This window comes from Jaculus jaculus, chromosome 1 (genome assembly GCF_020740685.1).
Source record: "Jaculus jaculus isolate mJacJac1 chromosome 1, mJacJac1.mat.Y.cur, whole genome shotgun sequence".
In the NCBI taxonomy this organism is placed as follows: domain Eukaryota; kingdom Metazoa; phylum Chordata; class Mammalia; order Rodentia; family Dipodidae; genus Jaculus; species Jaculus jaculus.
In genome coordinates, this window is record NC_059102.1 from 223,721,049 (window position 1) to 223,736,941 (window position 15,893).

General features: G+C 50.5%; 1 protein-coding gene across 1 annotated transcript in view; it reads left to right on the forward strand.

Moving 5' to 3' along the window:
* The window catches only part of Ell (elongation factor for RNA polymerase II), a 61,929-nt gene that overhangs the window by 33,257 nt on the left and 12,779 nt on the right, over window positions 1–15,893 (forward strand). Inside the window, exons 2-5 of the mRNA XM_004666019.2 lie at window positions 9,290–9,337; window positions 14,691–14,812; window positions 14,966–15,129; window positions 15,446–15,711. Of these exons, the coding sequence (XP_004666076.1) occupies window positions 9,290–9,337; window positions 14,691–14,812; window positions 14,966–15,129; window positions 15,446–15,711 (600 nt within the window). The remainder of the gene's footprint in view (window positions 1–9,289; window positions 9,338–14,690; window positions 14,813–14,965; window positions 15,130–15,445; window positions 15,712–15,893) is intronic.

Here is a 15,893-nt window from a genome sequence, read left to right on the forward strand (position 1 = left end):
CTGTGTGCCCTGGGTTTGCCTCAGCCTAGGCTGGTAGGGTCCCTAATTCACACTGTCATCTGTATCCCACGTCCTGTGGATTGTTTAATGTCTGAGCAGTCACACTGGTCTTGCCCCATAACAGCACTTCAGACTGGTTTCATGAAGCCAGGATGAGTCAGTTCACACACTTCTCAAGCCCTTGGCAATTTTTAAAAATAATTTATTTATTTATTTATTTGAGAGTGATAGAGAAAGAGGCAGAAAGAGAGAGAGAGAAAGAATGGGTGTGCCAGGGCCTCTAGCCACTGCAAATGAACTCCAGATGCATGTGCCACCTTGTACATCTGGCTTATGTGGGTCCTGGTGAATCGAGCCTTGGACTGAGGTCCTTAGGCTTCACAGGCAAACGCTTAACCACTAAGCCATCTCTCCAGCCCCCTTGGCAAATGTTTATTTATTTAGAGAGGGGGCGGAGAAGTATGGGCATGTCAGAGCCTCTTGCCACTGCAAACTTGACAGATACATGTGCCACTTTATGTGCCTGGCTTTATGTGGGTACTGGATAATTGAGCCCTGGCCAGCAGGCTTTTTGAGCAAGTGACTTTAAGTACAGAGTTATGTCCCAGCCCTTTTAAATAGCTTTTGTTTTGTTGAGGTAGGGTCTCACTCTAGCCCAGGTTGTCTTCAAACTCTTTAGTCCAAGTCTGACCTCCTACCTCAGCCTCTTGAGCACTGGGATTAAAGGCATGCACCACCACACTTGGAAAATAAGTATCTTTTAAAAAATTTATTGTAAGCCGGGCGTGGTGGCGCACGCCTTTAATCCCAGCACTCGGGAGGCAGAGGTAGGAGGATCGCCGAGAGTTCAAGGCCACCCTGAGACTACATAGTGAATTCCAGGTCAGCCTGAGCCAGAGTGAGACCCTAACTCGAAAAAAAAAAAAAAAAAAATTTTATTGTAGCTATGCATTGTGGTACATGCCTTCAGTCTTAGTACTTGGGAGGCCAAGGTATGAGGATAGTGAATCCCGGGTCAGCCTGGACTAGGGCAAGATGCTACCTCAAAAAAAAAAAAAATTATTGTAGCTGGGCGTGGTGGTGCATGCCTTTAATCCCAGCACTTGGGAGGCAGAGGTAGGAAGATTGCCATGAATTTAAGGCCACTCTGATACTACATAGTGAATTGCAGATCAGCCTGGGCTAGAGGGAGACCCTACTTCAAAAAAATTTTTAAAAATTATTGTGAGGAGGAAAGAGAAAACAAAAATAAGAATAGGTGCTCCTGGCTGGAGAGATGGCTTAGTGGTTAAGATGCTTGTCTGCAAAGCCTAAAGATCTGTGTTATACTCTCCAGATCCCATGTTAACCAGATGCACAAAGATGAAGCAAGTGCAAGGTTGCACATACCCACTAGGTGGCTCAAGTGTCTAGAGTTAGATTTTAGTGGCTGAGGCCCTAGTATGCCAATTATCTTTCTCCCTCTCTTTAAAAAATTTTACACACACACACACACACACACACACACACACACACACAAATATTTTTTAAAAAAAGAGCCAGTGTGGTGGTGCATGCCTTTAATCCCAGCACCACGGAGGCAGAGGTAAGAGGATCACCAAAAGTTCAAGACTGCCCTAGGCTGCATAGTGAATTCCAGGTCAGCCTACCTCGAAAAACAAAAACACACAAAAAATAGAATAGCTAGGAAATGATCTAGTGGCTAAAGGCACTTACATGTAAAACCTGCTGGTCTGAATTTGATTTCCTGGTATCCACATAAAGCCAGATGCACAAAGTGGCATATGCAGTCCTAGAGCACCCATTCTTTTTTCGGGGGGGGGGTGAGGTAGGGTCTCCATGCCTGGCCCCAGCTATTGTATTTTATTTTATTATATTTTTTGGTTTTACAAGCCAGTGTCTTGTTTTAGCCCAGGCTGACCTGGAATTCACTACGTAGTCTCAGGACTGGCCTTGAACTAACAGTGATCCTCTCTCTGTCTCTCAGGTGTTAGGATTAAGAGTAAAGGCATTATGCCACCACACCCACCTCTATTTTTTTTTTTCCAAGGTAGGGTCTCATTCTGGTCCATGTTGACCTGGAATTAACTATGAACACACAGAGATCCTCCTACCTCTGCCTCCCAAGTGCTGGGATTAAAGGCATGCACTATCATGCCCAGTTTAGCACTATTGTAAATATATATATATATATTTAAATATTTTAAAATATATTTTGTTTATTTGAGAGAGAGGGAGGAAAGAGCAGATTGAGAGAGAATGAGCACACTAGGGCCTCTAGCCACTGCAAATAAAGTCCTGACATATGCACCACCTTGTACATCTTTACGTGGATCCTGGGCAATCAAACCTGGTTCTTGAGATTTTGCAGGCAAGCACCTTAAGTGCTGAGCCATCTCTCCAGCCCTGTCTTTTTTTTTTTTTTTAATTTTTATTAACATTTTCCATGATTATAAAATATATCCCATGGTAATTCCCTCCCTCCCCACCCCCACACTTTCCCATTTGAAATTCCATTCTCCATCATATTACCTGCCCATTACTGTCTTATTTTTGAGATAGGGTCTCATTTACCCCAGTTAGCTGTTACACTGGCTGTATAGCCAAGGATGCTCTTGAATTTCTCAGCCTCCAAAGTGCTGGAATGACAGGCATTTGCCACAAAATGTGGTTTATGTTAAGGATTGTGGGAATGTAGTCCAGGGCTTTGTGAATGCTGGGCAAGCATCTAATCATGGAGCCCCTGTTTTACTCTGTCTGTCTATCATCTATTGTTTGTGCCAGTGTCTTTTTGGATGGCCCAGGCCGGGTAGGAAGTCATGACCTTCTTGCTACAGGTCTATGTCCCAAGCTCTGCTGAGATGGTTGTCTGTGGCCTCTGCCTTGGCTCTGCTGAGGGGTCAGGTGGTTCTCAGGGTGGGCACACTGGACGCTGTGCCCCCATTGGTGACTACCATGATCGTGTGCAAACATGGCCAGCAGCACATGGCCAACAGCACTTGTGTAAACTGTTGCTGGCCTAGAAGTGGGTTTCACAAGCCACCTCCCATTGCTTCACCTCAGAAATGCTCTTCTCCCTGAAGTTTCTGGGCCAGGACAGCTTCCTGCTGGTCTTTCCTGTGTTTGCCGAAAACTGTCTTGGGCCAGCCTTACTGGGGCCTGGGCTCCTCCCACCACCATCCTCACTATCACCATCGTATTAAATTACATGGGTCTGCTTGAGGGTACTGCAGAAGACTGCTCAGTAGCCTGAGGGCACATAGGCACCCAGAGCAGTGACCACAGGGCAGACAGTTGGATCTCAGCCTCCTTATAGCCTGGTCCCCATGAACACAGTGCAGGCCCACTGCTCACAAGTCCTTTTTTCCGAGGTAGCCCAGGCTGTATTCTCAGGGTGTATTCTCAGGTTGTATTCTCAGGGTGGCCTCGAATTTACAGCAATCCTCTTACCTCTGCCTCCCGAGTGCTGGGATTAAAGGCGTGCACCACCACACCCGGCTCTCACAAGTCCTTTCTGTGTCTGTCTGAACACATCTGGATGTCACCTTTTCCCCTCACCCCCATGGCATCTGTTGAAGTGAAAACACCTGACCAAGAGCAGCTTGTGGGAAAAAGCATGTGTAGCAGACAGCTTCAGGTTCACTGAGATGAACTTTCAGACCAGACACAGTTATGGAGGAAGGGATTTATTGACCTACAGATCCAGGGGAAGTTCCATAAATGGCAGAAGAAGCTGGCCTGTCTTCACAGGACCAAGCAGAGAGAGAAGTACAAGCCTAAAGGTCAAAAGCCAAAAGCCACGCAGCACACTTCAGGAACTCCAGCTAGGCACACTTTGCATATCTTTAGATTGAAATCTAAAACCCACCACCACACCTTAAGATCCACCCAGTGACACTGCCTCCAGCGATGTGGCAAACAAATAAAAAACAATATATTGGGGGCCATCTATTCAAACCATCTCAGCATGTATTTTGCCTTACAGAATCAAAGGGATGCTCCATGATGGCAGGGGAAAATGATGGCACAAGCAGAGGGTAAACATCACCTCCTGGCCAAAATCAGGTGGACAACAGCAACAGGAGAGTGTGGCAAACACTAGCAAGAGGAAGTTGACTATAACACTCATAGCCCCGCCCCCAACTGCCTCCAGAAAGCTTTAATTCCCAAATTGCCATCAGTTGAGGACCTAGCATTCAGAACACCTAAGTTTATGAGGGACACATGAATCCAACCTTCACAGCATCTCTGGAGCATTCTTCTTGGCAAAATGTGGGTGGTGGCTGGGCATCCCACCTGGGCCTTGCCTTACTCCTGGGCCTGAGGGTGTCTACAGAAAGTCGCCAAGCCTGTTGGATTTGCGTGGTCTGCTTTCTGCTTGTGCCCCCCACTGGACTTCCAACAGTACATATTGCTTTTCTCTCCCCCCTTAGGTTTGCTTTTCTGAGACAGGGCCCCATCTGTAGCCCAGGCTAGCCTGGAATAGGAGCTTGCCTCAGCCTCCTACGTAGGGTGCCAGGGTCCCAGGCGTGTGCCACCACACATTCCCTGAGCTCTCACCGCCCTGTGTTGCCCTTTGGTGCTGTGGCTTGAGGTGTTGGGTGTCCCATGGGGAATGTCCAGCCGGGTTCTTGTCTTCCCTGAGCATGCTAGGTTTTCTTTTGGCCACTCAAGGGATTCTACTAGGGATGGCTCAGCCTGACCTACTGAGCTTATTCCAGTAAGGGGAGTTGGAAGAAGCGTCATGAGACTCAGGGAGCCTTGGGCTCAGTACCAGGGGTGGGTGGCATATAGTCCAGCCCTGTTGTGTGGACGCCTCTGAGTTGCAGGACCCACCTGTCCCAGCTGCTTTGCCAGCTCCCACCTTTCCAATGATCACTGATGGGACACCAGGCCTGGGTGTGTTTCTCTTGCTTTCCCTCCATTGTAACCAGTGGGAGGCACGGTGGGCTTGGCTCTCTGCCATGACACCTGTGCCTGCTTCCCTGGTGCCAGAAGGATATGGAGATGAGTGTCCATCACCACCTACCCTGCTGTCTTCAGCAAAGGTTTGTCAGGTTGCTGTGTGTGAGATGGGTAGGCACAGTGCCATCAGCCGTCACTGTTCTCTCTGAGTGGTGCAGAGCCTGCATCCCATTCAGAACGGAGCTTCCACCAGCCACACGGTTACCTTGTTAGAGGATGCGGGTGTCTACTGAGTACCCAAGAGCTGTGGGCTCCAGCCTTGCGGGCCTGCACCCCAGAAGTTTAGGTGATGAGGGCCTGGGGCAGCCCTGCTGAAGTAATTTATTTGCATGTATGTTATGTGTGTGTTTGCATGTGTGTGTGCATGCATGTATGTTTGTTAACATTTGGATTTGGGGCTGGGATTTGGTGTGTGTGCATGTGTGTGTGCATGCATGTGCAGGCTCTGAGGTCAATGTCTTCCACATTCACTCCTCCTCATTCTTGGATATAGGGTCTAGAGTTCCCCAATTTAGACAAACCAGTAAACCCCATGGGTTATCCTGTCTCTTCTCTGACGCTGGGATTATGCCACACTCATCCTTACACTTGTAAGGCCAACACCTGACTGAGTCATCTCCCTAGTTTCCTGTTTTGTTTATTTTTGTTGTTGTTTTGTGTTTTGAGACAGGGTCAGGCCCAGCCAGGTTGGCCTTGAACTCACTGTGTAGCCAACGAAGGAGGACCTTGAACTCCTATCCTCCTGCCTCCACCTCCCAAGTGTGTCACCCTGCTTAGCTCTAGGCCACTTCTTTCTCAGGGAGCCTTCTAGAGCAGCTGTCACTGCTTGCCATATTTTCTGAGCTGCCAGTGTGTAGCCACCACTCAGTGGGAAGACCCTAAGTGGCCTTGGTCAGCTCCTGCCCCAGTAGCAACTGGCTTAGGGTAGGTGGAACACTACCTGAGCCATTCAGCTCCCCAGTTCCGCAGGGCCTATGCCCTTTTGTACAGTGGAGTGTGGAAGCTGGACTGCGTCCCCATCAAGATACCACCAGCCCAGAAGGCAGGGCTTCTGCCAGAGCCCAGACCTGACCCAGGGGGTGGGGCTCCCTTCCAGAGATGGATGTACCATGAATCATTCAGTGAAGTTTGCTACACAGCACTACCTCAGTGCTCAGGACTACCATCACCTTGTTCTAAAGATAAGACATGCATGCCCAGGACCCCTACTCCCAGCAGAGACACTGGTGGCTTTAAAACACTGAGAATCGGATTGGAGAAATGGCTCAGGGGTTAAGACACTTGTCTGCAAAGCTAAGGACCTGAGTTCAATTCCCCAATACCCACATAAAGCCAGATGCACAAGGTGGTACATGCATTTGGAGTTCATTTGCAGTGGCTGGAGGCCCTGGCATGTCCATTCTCTTACCTGCTGCTTTCTTTCTCTCTCAAATTAAAAAATAAAAAATACTAAAAACAAAAAGGAAGGGAGGAGGGCACTTAATAGGTTGGTATTGTATATATGTAAGTACAATAATTGAGATGGGGAGGTAATATGATGGAGAATGGAATTTCAAAGGGGAAAGTGTGGGGGGGAGGGAGGGTATTACCATGGGATATTTTTTTTATAATCATGGAAAATGTTAATAAAAATTAAAAAAAAAAACAAGCAAAAAATAACTTTGGGAACACTGACTTCCCTCAAGTTTCCCATGAGTCAAGTTTCCCATGAGTCTGTACTATCTGGTGTAAGTGCCTCCAGTCCAGAGCCTAGTGTGAGTGAATTCAGAGACTCCTGCAGCCCACTGGGGTCTTTGGAACCTTTGTTTCTGCAGGGCACACACTGGTGAGTAGGCAGCTGACTCTGGTGCCCTGAAGGGACATTTGCACAGAGGGTCCGGCCACCTGCCCTGGGGCAGAGGAGTTGATGTTTGAGAGCTATAACCTGCCAGCAGCTGCTTGGTCACTAGACCACTTGCCAGAGTGGCAGCTCAGTGCCAACCGACAGGCTAGCTAGCCCTCAGTCAGATGAGCTCCCTGACACTGGTTAATCCAACTGGCAGTCAGCTGTTGGACACACAGTTTAAGTACCATTGGGGACAACTGATGTCATCAAGTGTGTTTGGGCACTTAAGCAGCACCCTCCTGTTCTGATGTCTAGTTGTCATTGCTTTTATTTATTGACTTGTGTTTCACTGGGGCTTTAAAGTGTCACTGTGAGTTCTATCTGTCTGTATCTCTGTACTTTAAAGTTAGAGGGTGTCACTGATGTCCCACATGGGTGTATCACTGTGCTTTGATCATTGACTGGATTTTCAAGGCAAACACTCGCTCTCATCGCTCTTGCCATAGCCTCCCCCACATGTTGGACTGAAGAGTGTGCACTACCATGCCTGACTTGTTCTAATGTTTTCCAAGGCCATTTCCTGTACCCAGCCCACATGTGAGCTGCATGGCTTCAGCCAGAAGGTCTGGGTGGACATCTTATTAGTGGTTGCAGAGATAGTGTGCAGCATACAGCCCTTGTGTCCACATGGATTACTTGTTGTTGACAAGCAGGGCAAAGCCTGCCAGAAGGAAGAGACCACAGAGGCCACGTGTCTGTGAGGACAGCCAGTTCCCATGGGGACAGCCACTTGAGGTCAGCCATTGGTGTTTTAGAGGCAGGCTGGGCTCTTAGATGTCTTAGTCCCTGGCCTCCTGTGTGTGGAGTTCCATGTGTGGGGCATGCCCTTCAAGAATATCTTCAGAGGACCTGTGTGTCATCAGCTTGCAACATGTAGGGAAGTGCTTGCTTATCAGTGTGTCACTAGCATGGTGGCCCTTGTGTCCATAGCTACCTATATGCAGTTCCCAAGTAGGACAATATGGACACTGCATGGATGGTGGGACCCTGACCCATGGACCTCTGCAGAGCACACTGCGCAGGCACCCAGTGGCCTGCTAGAGGGCCAGTGTGCTTAGCAAGTATGGGGCAGGTGGCCCCTAATGGTCTGAGCCCCAAGGAGGATACACACTGGCTGGGCTCAGTGCTGCAGAGCTTGTCCTTTGGGACAGGACTGTCAAGCTTGCTCCAGACAGCAGGACCTTAAAAGCATATCAGCAACAGAGGGGGCTGTTAGTGCCTCATGTCCTGGTCTCCTGTGTATGTTGTACATAGCACTGGTCACAGGTCCTTGCTAAGCAGACCCACCGGGCAGTGCCAACATGGACCCTGCATGGAGAGGCCATTTCCTTGTCCCATTGACCTGTCTCCCAGCAGCAGCTCCTGCCAACAGGCACTGGCACTAGCTTGGTGCCTCCTGTAGTCCCTGGGTGTCCCAGGCAGGTGTAAGCCCACCCTCCTGGGAGAACACACTCCACCTCCAAATAGATAACCATGAGATGGGTGGGTGTCAATACTTGGACCACCCTGTGGCCCTATCCCCATGTGCAGAGCATTTCCACTTCCAGCCTTACCATTCTGCTGACACAGGCAGAGCTGAGTAGGGGCTGGGAACCGGGAGTGGCTGGATTTGAGGCTGAGGGTGTGTGGTAGCCCATCAAGACTGTGCCCTGGGGGCTAGGGAGATGGCTTAGCAGTTAGGGCGTTTGCCTGCATAACCAAAGGATCCCGGTTTGATTCTCTAGGACCCATGTAAGCCAGATGCGCAAGGGAGCACAGGTACCTGGAGTTCATTTGCAGTGGCTGGAGGGCCTGCGCGCACGTGTGTGTGCTCGCGCGCTCTCTTTCTCCCTCCCTCCCTCCCTCCCTCCCTCCCTCCCTCTCTCTCTCTCTCTCTCTCTCTCTCACGCACACACAAATAAATAAAATTAATTATTTAATTAAATTTATTAAAAAAGAAAAAAGACTGCCCTGTGTTGGCAACAGGGACACATAGGCTACCTGCCACAGCCCCAGTTTGGGGATGGTCCCCTTGGCGCATCATCTTTCCGGAGTGTTTTGGATTGAGTGTGGAAGTCTTTCAGTGCAGTCTCCCTGCAGAAACTCTGCTGCCCAGACTTGGTGCTACAAGGTCCCCTGCTGAGCTGCCAGTTTAGGCACTTGCCCTGCGCAAGGCCACGAGGCCCCCAGCACTCTGAGCTCTGCCCTCCCTCCCATCCCCATGATTGTCACAGGCCAGCAGTGACTTCAAAAGACACAGAGCAAGAGCCCTGGGTCCACTCCAGCCTCTCCCCTTGGGAGAACTGATCCTTCAAAACCTACTCCCGTGACCCCTCATGGAATTTTCAGGCCTGGCACCTTTTCCCTCTTGTGCTGAGGATGTAATCTGTGCCCCACGCCCGTGTGACTGAAGTGAGCTTTGATTTTCTATTGATTTGCCGTCTTTCTGTTTTCTCATAGGACTCTGTATCTCGGAGACCATCAATCCGATTTGAAGGAAGTCAGGGGGTGAGTCTGTCTTGTCCTCACACAGGGGCTGTGGAGCCTAGGCCAGCACATGCAGCATTTCAGCCCTGTCCACCTATATGGGAGGCCAACGTGCGTTCAGTTGAGGTCATCGCTTCTGGATGTCCCCAGGCTGGTCCTTCAGACAGGTCACCCAGACTAGACCCTGATGCCCACTGTAGGCCATTTGGGGGTGGAGGGCAGTCATCCCCCCAGTGCACCCTGACGGCTCCACCTCCCTGCAGTGGGTGTCCACCCTGCCCCAGAGCCCCTATCTTTGAACTCTTCACAGCATTCTCCTAACACTAGGGGAATGAGCATGTCTGGTTTTGGTGGTGAGGGAGTGTAGACTCAGTACTCCATATTCATTGTATTTGAAACATGCTTCCTTCTACCTGACCATCTGTCTCCCAGAAACCCTGGGGATGTAGGTTGAATGTCTTCACTCCTGATCCTAGGTCTAGGGTCTCCCCCCACCCACACCTTGGAACACTTTAAGGGCTTTGTACTCACCAGGCATTTATTTATTTATTTACTTATTAATTAATTCATTATTCTTTTATTATTATTATTATCTGGGTTTTCTTTTTTTTTATTATTTGGTTTTTCAAGGTAGGGTCTCACTCTAGTCCAGGCTGGCCTGGAATTCACTTTGTAGTCTCAGGGTGGCTTTGAACTCACAGGATCCTCCTACCTCTGGTTCCTGAGGGCTAGGATTAAAGACGTGTACCACCATGCCTGGCTTTTTTTCTTTCTTTCTTTTTTTTTTTTCTTAAGTAGGGTCTCCCTCAAACCAGGCTGACCTAGAATTCGCTATGTAGTCTCAGAGTGACCTTGAACTTATAGTGATCCCTATCCCTGCCTCTTGAGTGCAGAGACTATGTGCACCATGACCGGCTTCTGAATATATGATGTGTGTGTGTGTGTGTGTGTGTATATGTACATATATATATGTATATGTATTATGTATATATACATATACATTATATATATACACACATATGTATATGTATATATACATATACATTATATATACATATACATATATGTATATATATACATATATATACACACACATATACATACATACATACATACACACATACATACATACAAGAGAGATGGAGAGAATGGGCATCCCAGGGCCTTTTGCCACTGCAAACGAGCTCCAGATGCATGTGCCACCTTGTACATCTGGCTTATATGGGTCCTGGGAAATTGAACTGAGGTCTCTGGCTTTGCAGGCAAGTCCCTTAACTGCTAAGCCATCTCTCCAGCCCCTGCTTTTCTTTTTTAAAATAGTGACTTGCATCAGGGCATGATGGCACATGCTTTTAATCCCAGTCCTTGCAGGGGTAGAGGTAGGAGGATTGCTGTGAGTTGGAGTTCACCCTGAGACTACATAGTAAATTCCAGATCAGCCTGGGCAGAGTTGAGACCCTACCTCGAAAAACCAAAACAAAACCAAAAAACTGACTTGTTAAGTTGTCCAAGGTGGCTTGAACTTACTATATCCTCTAGCCTGTACCCCAGGCTGGACAGGTAGGGTATACATGCCCATGTGGGCAGTGCTCTACGTAGGCAGTAGTTTCATGTGTGATGGCTACAGTCTTTAGCATAGGCTAGGGACTCCTAGACATCTTTGAGGGCAGTGTCTGCTTAGGGATGTTTAGTATCAATGGGTCACAGTCCATGGGCCTTTCACAAGAGGTTTCAGTTACCTGTCTTTCCTAGACTCAGCCCAGCTCCTGTCCCCAGGGAAGTCTCAGTCTGCCGAGTATCTGCAGCTGTGCTTTACTCCAGGGTGGGCCTTGAGGCTGGCCCCATCCCAGGGTTAAACTTAAGGGTTCTCCTCTCAGCCTCCCAAGTGTGCCCATGACAGCAGTATATTCATGTAGGGTCTAGGTGTCACTCACCTCCCTAGGTGGATGTCAGATTTCTACCTTTCAGATCCCCAACCCTGACATAAATGCCACCAGTGCCAGGCCAGCAAGGCTGCAGTGGGCAGCTCATGCCTGCACAGGGCCCAGTGCAAGCAGGTTTCCAGAAGTGACTGCATGTCATAAGCCCCTTTCTCCTGGGAAGCCACCCTACAGAGCCCACCCAGCCTTGCCTTGCTTGCCATGCCCTTACCTGGACCCCAAATGAGCCTCTCTGGGTGACCAAGGCCACCATCTCCCCAGCACTCTTCAGCATTTAGTGTTGGCACTGCTTGGACACTGGGCCTGCATGCCACAGTGGAACCCATGCTGCCAGTGCTTTATGGCAGGTGTGGCATGGCTGTGCAGATGCATCATTGCCGTCTACATGTCCAGGAGAGGAGCCTGAAGAGCCATTAAGATAAACCTCAGGGTATGCTTGTAGCCCTGTCCTTTGTAACAGGGACAGTGCAGAAGCAATCTGAAAACTGTCCAGAATGGGTGAGAAAGGAGGCCAACTGGCCTGGGGCTGCCTGCAGGGACAGTGGATTTCTGCTGACCCACAGGAAGGGCAGGAAAGCCAGGCACTCCTAGCTGTGGCTCCAAGGCCATGCTCTGGATAGGAATAATGCAGATAGCAATGTCCCATCTGTTTCTACCTTGTTTTTCTTTGTGGTGCTGGTGATAGCACCCAGGACCTCATGTGTTCTGGGCAAGTGCAGCATCCCAGACCTGCATCTTGCAGGTGCATGCAGGCAGGCCAGAGATTGATGTATTGATGTAGAATGTCTTCCTCAATTGCTGTTCACCTTAGTTTTTGAGATAGGATCTCACTGAACCTGGACCTCACTAGTTTGGTTAGACTGACTGGCCAGGGATCCTCTACCACCCTAATTACAGGCACATGCCAATATGCCTGGCATTTACATGGATTCTGAGGAGCTAAACTCAGCTCCTCATGCTTGCATGGCAAGCAGTTGACCTATTTTCCCAGCCCTTTGTCTTGTTTTCAACTGAGCACAAGTTAGAAACTTTTTCCTCAATTGTTTTACCAGAGCTTAGTATCCACGTTGGCCATCCTCTCCTCTTGTGCAGGTGCCCACTGATTCCATCTGGGGTATGTGCAGAGTGCAATGATGAGCCCAGAAACTCTGCTAGGGGGTTGGCGCCCCCTGGTGACTGGGGTTGGGCTAGCAGAAAGGCTACAGCCTGCAGCTTCAGTATACTCCTACTAAGCAGTCCAGAACCATCTGGGGCCATTATCCTGCCCCTGGCACTCTGCCCCTGCAGATGTAGAGGCTTATGTGATTCCCATGCTACAAATAATTTAGGGTGGGGCTGACCTCCAACTCCAGAGACCTGCCATTGTCCGGCCTAAGCACACGAGTCTCAGCTGGCTGAGATCCTACCCTAAAGGCATGAGTGCCAGCTGTGTGGCATCAGTGTTTCATGCTGTGCATCCCAGAGCATGGGTAGGCTCTGAGCTGCTTCCTGCCACACAATGCTGCACCCCCGCCCCTCCTCCAATCCCAGGCAACAAGACAGCTGGAGCCCATCGAGCCCCTGGTTGGAGCAAGTTACTGCACTGGCCCTGGGCAAGTGTCTGCCATCACTCCACCCCTACCTGGAGGAGATGGGTCTCAAACCTTCTGTATCTAACCTTGTCATTGGCAACTTGAAGCTGCCACCCACTGTTAACCCCATGTCCTGAGTCCACCCAGAAAGAGACACAGTCACTGCACACTCAGGTACTGACTGGGCACACACAGATGCCCCTGCTTGTCCCCTATGAGGGCCCTCCTGTACCTGCATGGACAGGCAAGTGTCTGAGTGATTGGCCTTGGCAAGTCCTGCCTGTCCAGGTGGGGTTCCAGCTGTTACTTGCTGGGGACAGGAGCCATGCTCAACTCAGTATTTTTGCTTGGAGATAATGCTGGGGAAGTCCCCATGTTCCACATAGCTCCCTCAGAAATGCCATGTTGCCATGGTCCCCAATCTTCCCCCATTGCTACATCATGCAGAATAAGTTCACCGTGTAGTCTTCTGAGTCACCACAGAGACACTTAGTCTTTAGTCCCCAGTCTAGGTAGCTACTTCCAGTAGAGAGCAGATATCATCCAGGAGAGGCACAGGTGCCTGTGCTGGGTAAGGAGACACTTGGCAGGTCTAGGAGGGCTGAGTCTGGACAGCCACGGTCCCCTGCATGGCTCCTTGCAGCTGCAGTGTGTGCATGTGTGCATCTGCATGAGTGTTAATGTGCATGTAGCTGTGTGTTTATGTTTGTATGTTTTTTTCTGTATGTGTGCATGTCCTCAGACCCCAAGTGAGTTGTTTCAGGCAGGTCTGACTTCTCTAGACACTGAGTGCATCATTCCTCTCTGATGTTTGTTGAACAAGGGAGGTCACTCACTGAGTAGAGGGGCTTGCCCTAGCTACCATACCATACCATAGCTACCATGCAGGAAGCTCTGGGTTCCGTTCCCAGCAATGCACAAACCGTGTGTGATGGTACATGACTGTAATCCCAACACTCAGGAGGAGGCAGGAGGATCAGAAAAGTTAAAGGTCATCTTCGAGTACATAAATGAGACCCTGTATCAAACAAAGCATGTCAGCATTCAGACCTGGGTGATGGGAGCTGGCCTGCTGGTGTTTTCCTGAGGGTCTCAGGTGGGGTCTGGGCTGTTGCAGAGACCAGTTTTGCTTCTGTGCCAAGGCAGCAGACCAGATGGAGAGCAGTGGCCATGTGTAGGGCAGGAGGTCTGCAGACCTGTGCACAGGTGCACAAACTTGAGGGCCCTCTGAGCCCTGTAGTACCCTGGCAAGAGCTTAGGGAAGGTCACCTGGGTAACAGGACTTTTGGGGACCCTCCTCCAACATGAGCAGTAGGTCTGTTGGCTCGGCCTACATTACAGTAGCCTCTAGACATCATGCTGTCCAGCACCCGGCCCTGCGTCTGTATGTGTACTGGTCTGCCTGCTGCAAACTGTTGGTTCCCCTGAGGAGGGCCATGGCTTTACCCCACTCAGATGCAGAGGTGCCACCTGCAGTCAGGTTTCCATGAACAGTGAACCAGGGCACACAGTGTTCACAGTATGCAGGGCCATGGAACTGTGACTGGACACCAAGTCTGTCCCACAGGGTTGTGAAGGAGCTTAGGGTGCCCTGCTGGCTGCTGATGCTATGTGGGTGTATTTCATCTACTGGAAGCCCCAGGTCAGGTGTGTCCCATATGTCAGGTGAGGAAACTGAGTCACCACCATGATTGGGGTGGGGCCCCTGCCTCTGGATGGAGCTGAGCCTAACCAGAGGACAGTGCCACTACAGAGTGGGGCAGAGTGGGGGGATACTGCCCCTCCTGCTGGAAAGCTGAGCACTGACAACTAGTGCACGGTATCTGAGTGGTGCAGGCCACTGATGACACCATCTCCACACAGCACATCTGCATACCCCAGCCTGACTGCCCTAACGAAGTGCGGACCTTCTCCTTCTACCTCTCCAATGTCGGCCGTGACAGCCCACAGGGCAGCTTCGACTGTGTGCAGCAGCATGTCTCCAGGTGAGGCCATCTGGGCCAGGTCCTTCTCTCCCCTGCCCAAGTTGGCATGTTCCTGTTGCCACATCATTAGAGACTGGAGCCCATGTCTGGGCTAGGTGTGGGTATGGTTTAGGCTCTGTCGTCCTGCTGGTGACCCAGCTCTTGTCCATGTAGCCATGGAGACGTCCACCTGGACTGCCTGGGCAGCATCCAGGACAAGGTCACAGTGTGTGCCACTGATGACTCCTACCAGAAGGCACGGCAGAGCATGGCACAGGCAGAGGAGGAGACACGGAGCCGCAGCACCATTGTCATCAAGGCAGGAGGCCGCTACTTGGGTGAGTAGCCAGTTTGGGGGGAGGTGCATCTGGGGCCAGGAAGAACAGGGTGGGGGCTGTGGCCATTACTGCCCTGTGAACCCAAGGTGGGTGGAGAAGCAATACCATGAACTCTGGATTGGCTGTTTCTCTCCCAGCCATGGACTTAGGGACCTTCATCCATTGGAGAGGCTTCTGCTTAGAAGTCCTTGGATTGTGGGCCATGGGCTTTGTGCTACACAGCGGGCTGTGGCAAACCATGCTCTCAGCCCCTGTTCCCAAGGCCCAGGCAGCAGCTTGCACAGGACTGTCTCCTGATACCCTTACCCTGTTGCAGGCAAGAAGGTTCAGTTTCGGAAGCCAGCGCCAGGTGCCACTGAAGCTGTGCCCTCCCGGAAGCGAGCCACCCCCATCAACCTTGCAAGCGCCATCAGGAAGACAAGTGGGAGTGGGGCTAGTGGGGTGTCACAGAGGCCCTTCCGTGACCGAGTGCTGCACTTGCTGGCACTGAGACCCTACCGGAAGGCTGAGTTGCTCTTGCGGCTGCAGAAGGATGGCCTGGTGCAGGCTGATAAGGACGCACTGGATGGCCTGCTGCAACAGGTGTGTGGGGGCCCAAGCGGGCCTAGGGGTTGTGTGATAAGCTCACCCCCACTCACTCTCCTTAGCCAGGCTTCATGGACATAGCTATGAGGTGGTAACACAGCTGCCTATGTTTTGGCGGGAGGCAAGGGGATGTCTGGGGTCACATGGAGCATGAGTGACATTTCCAGTAGCAGAGAGCA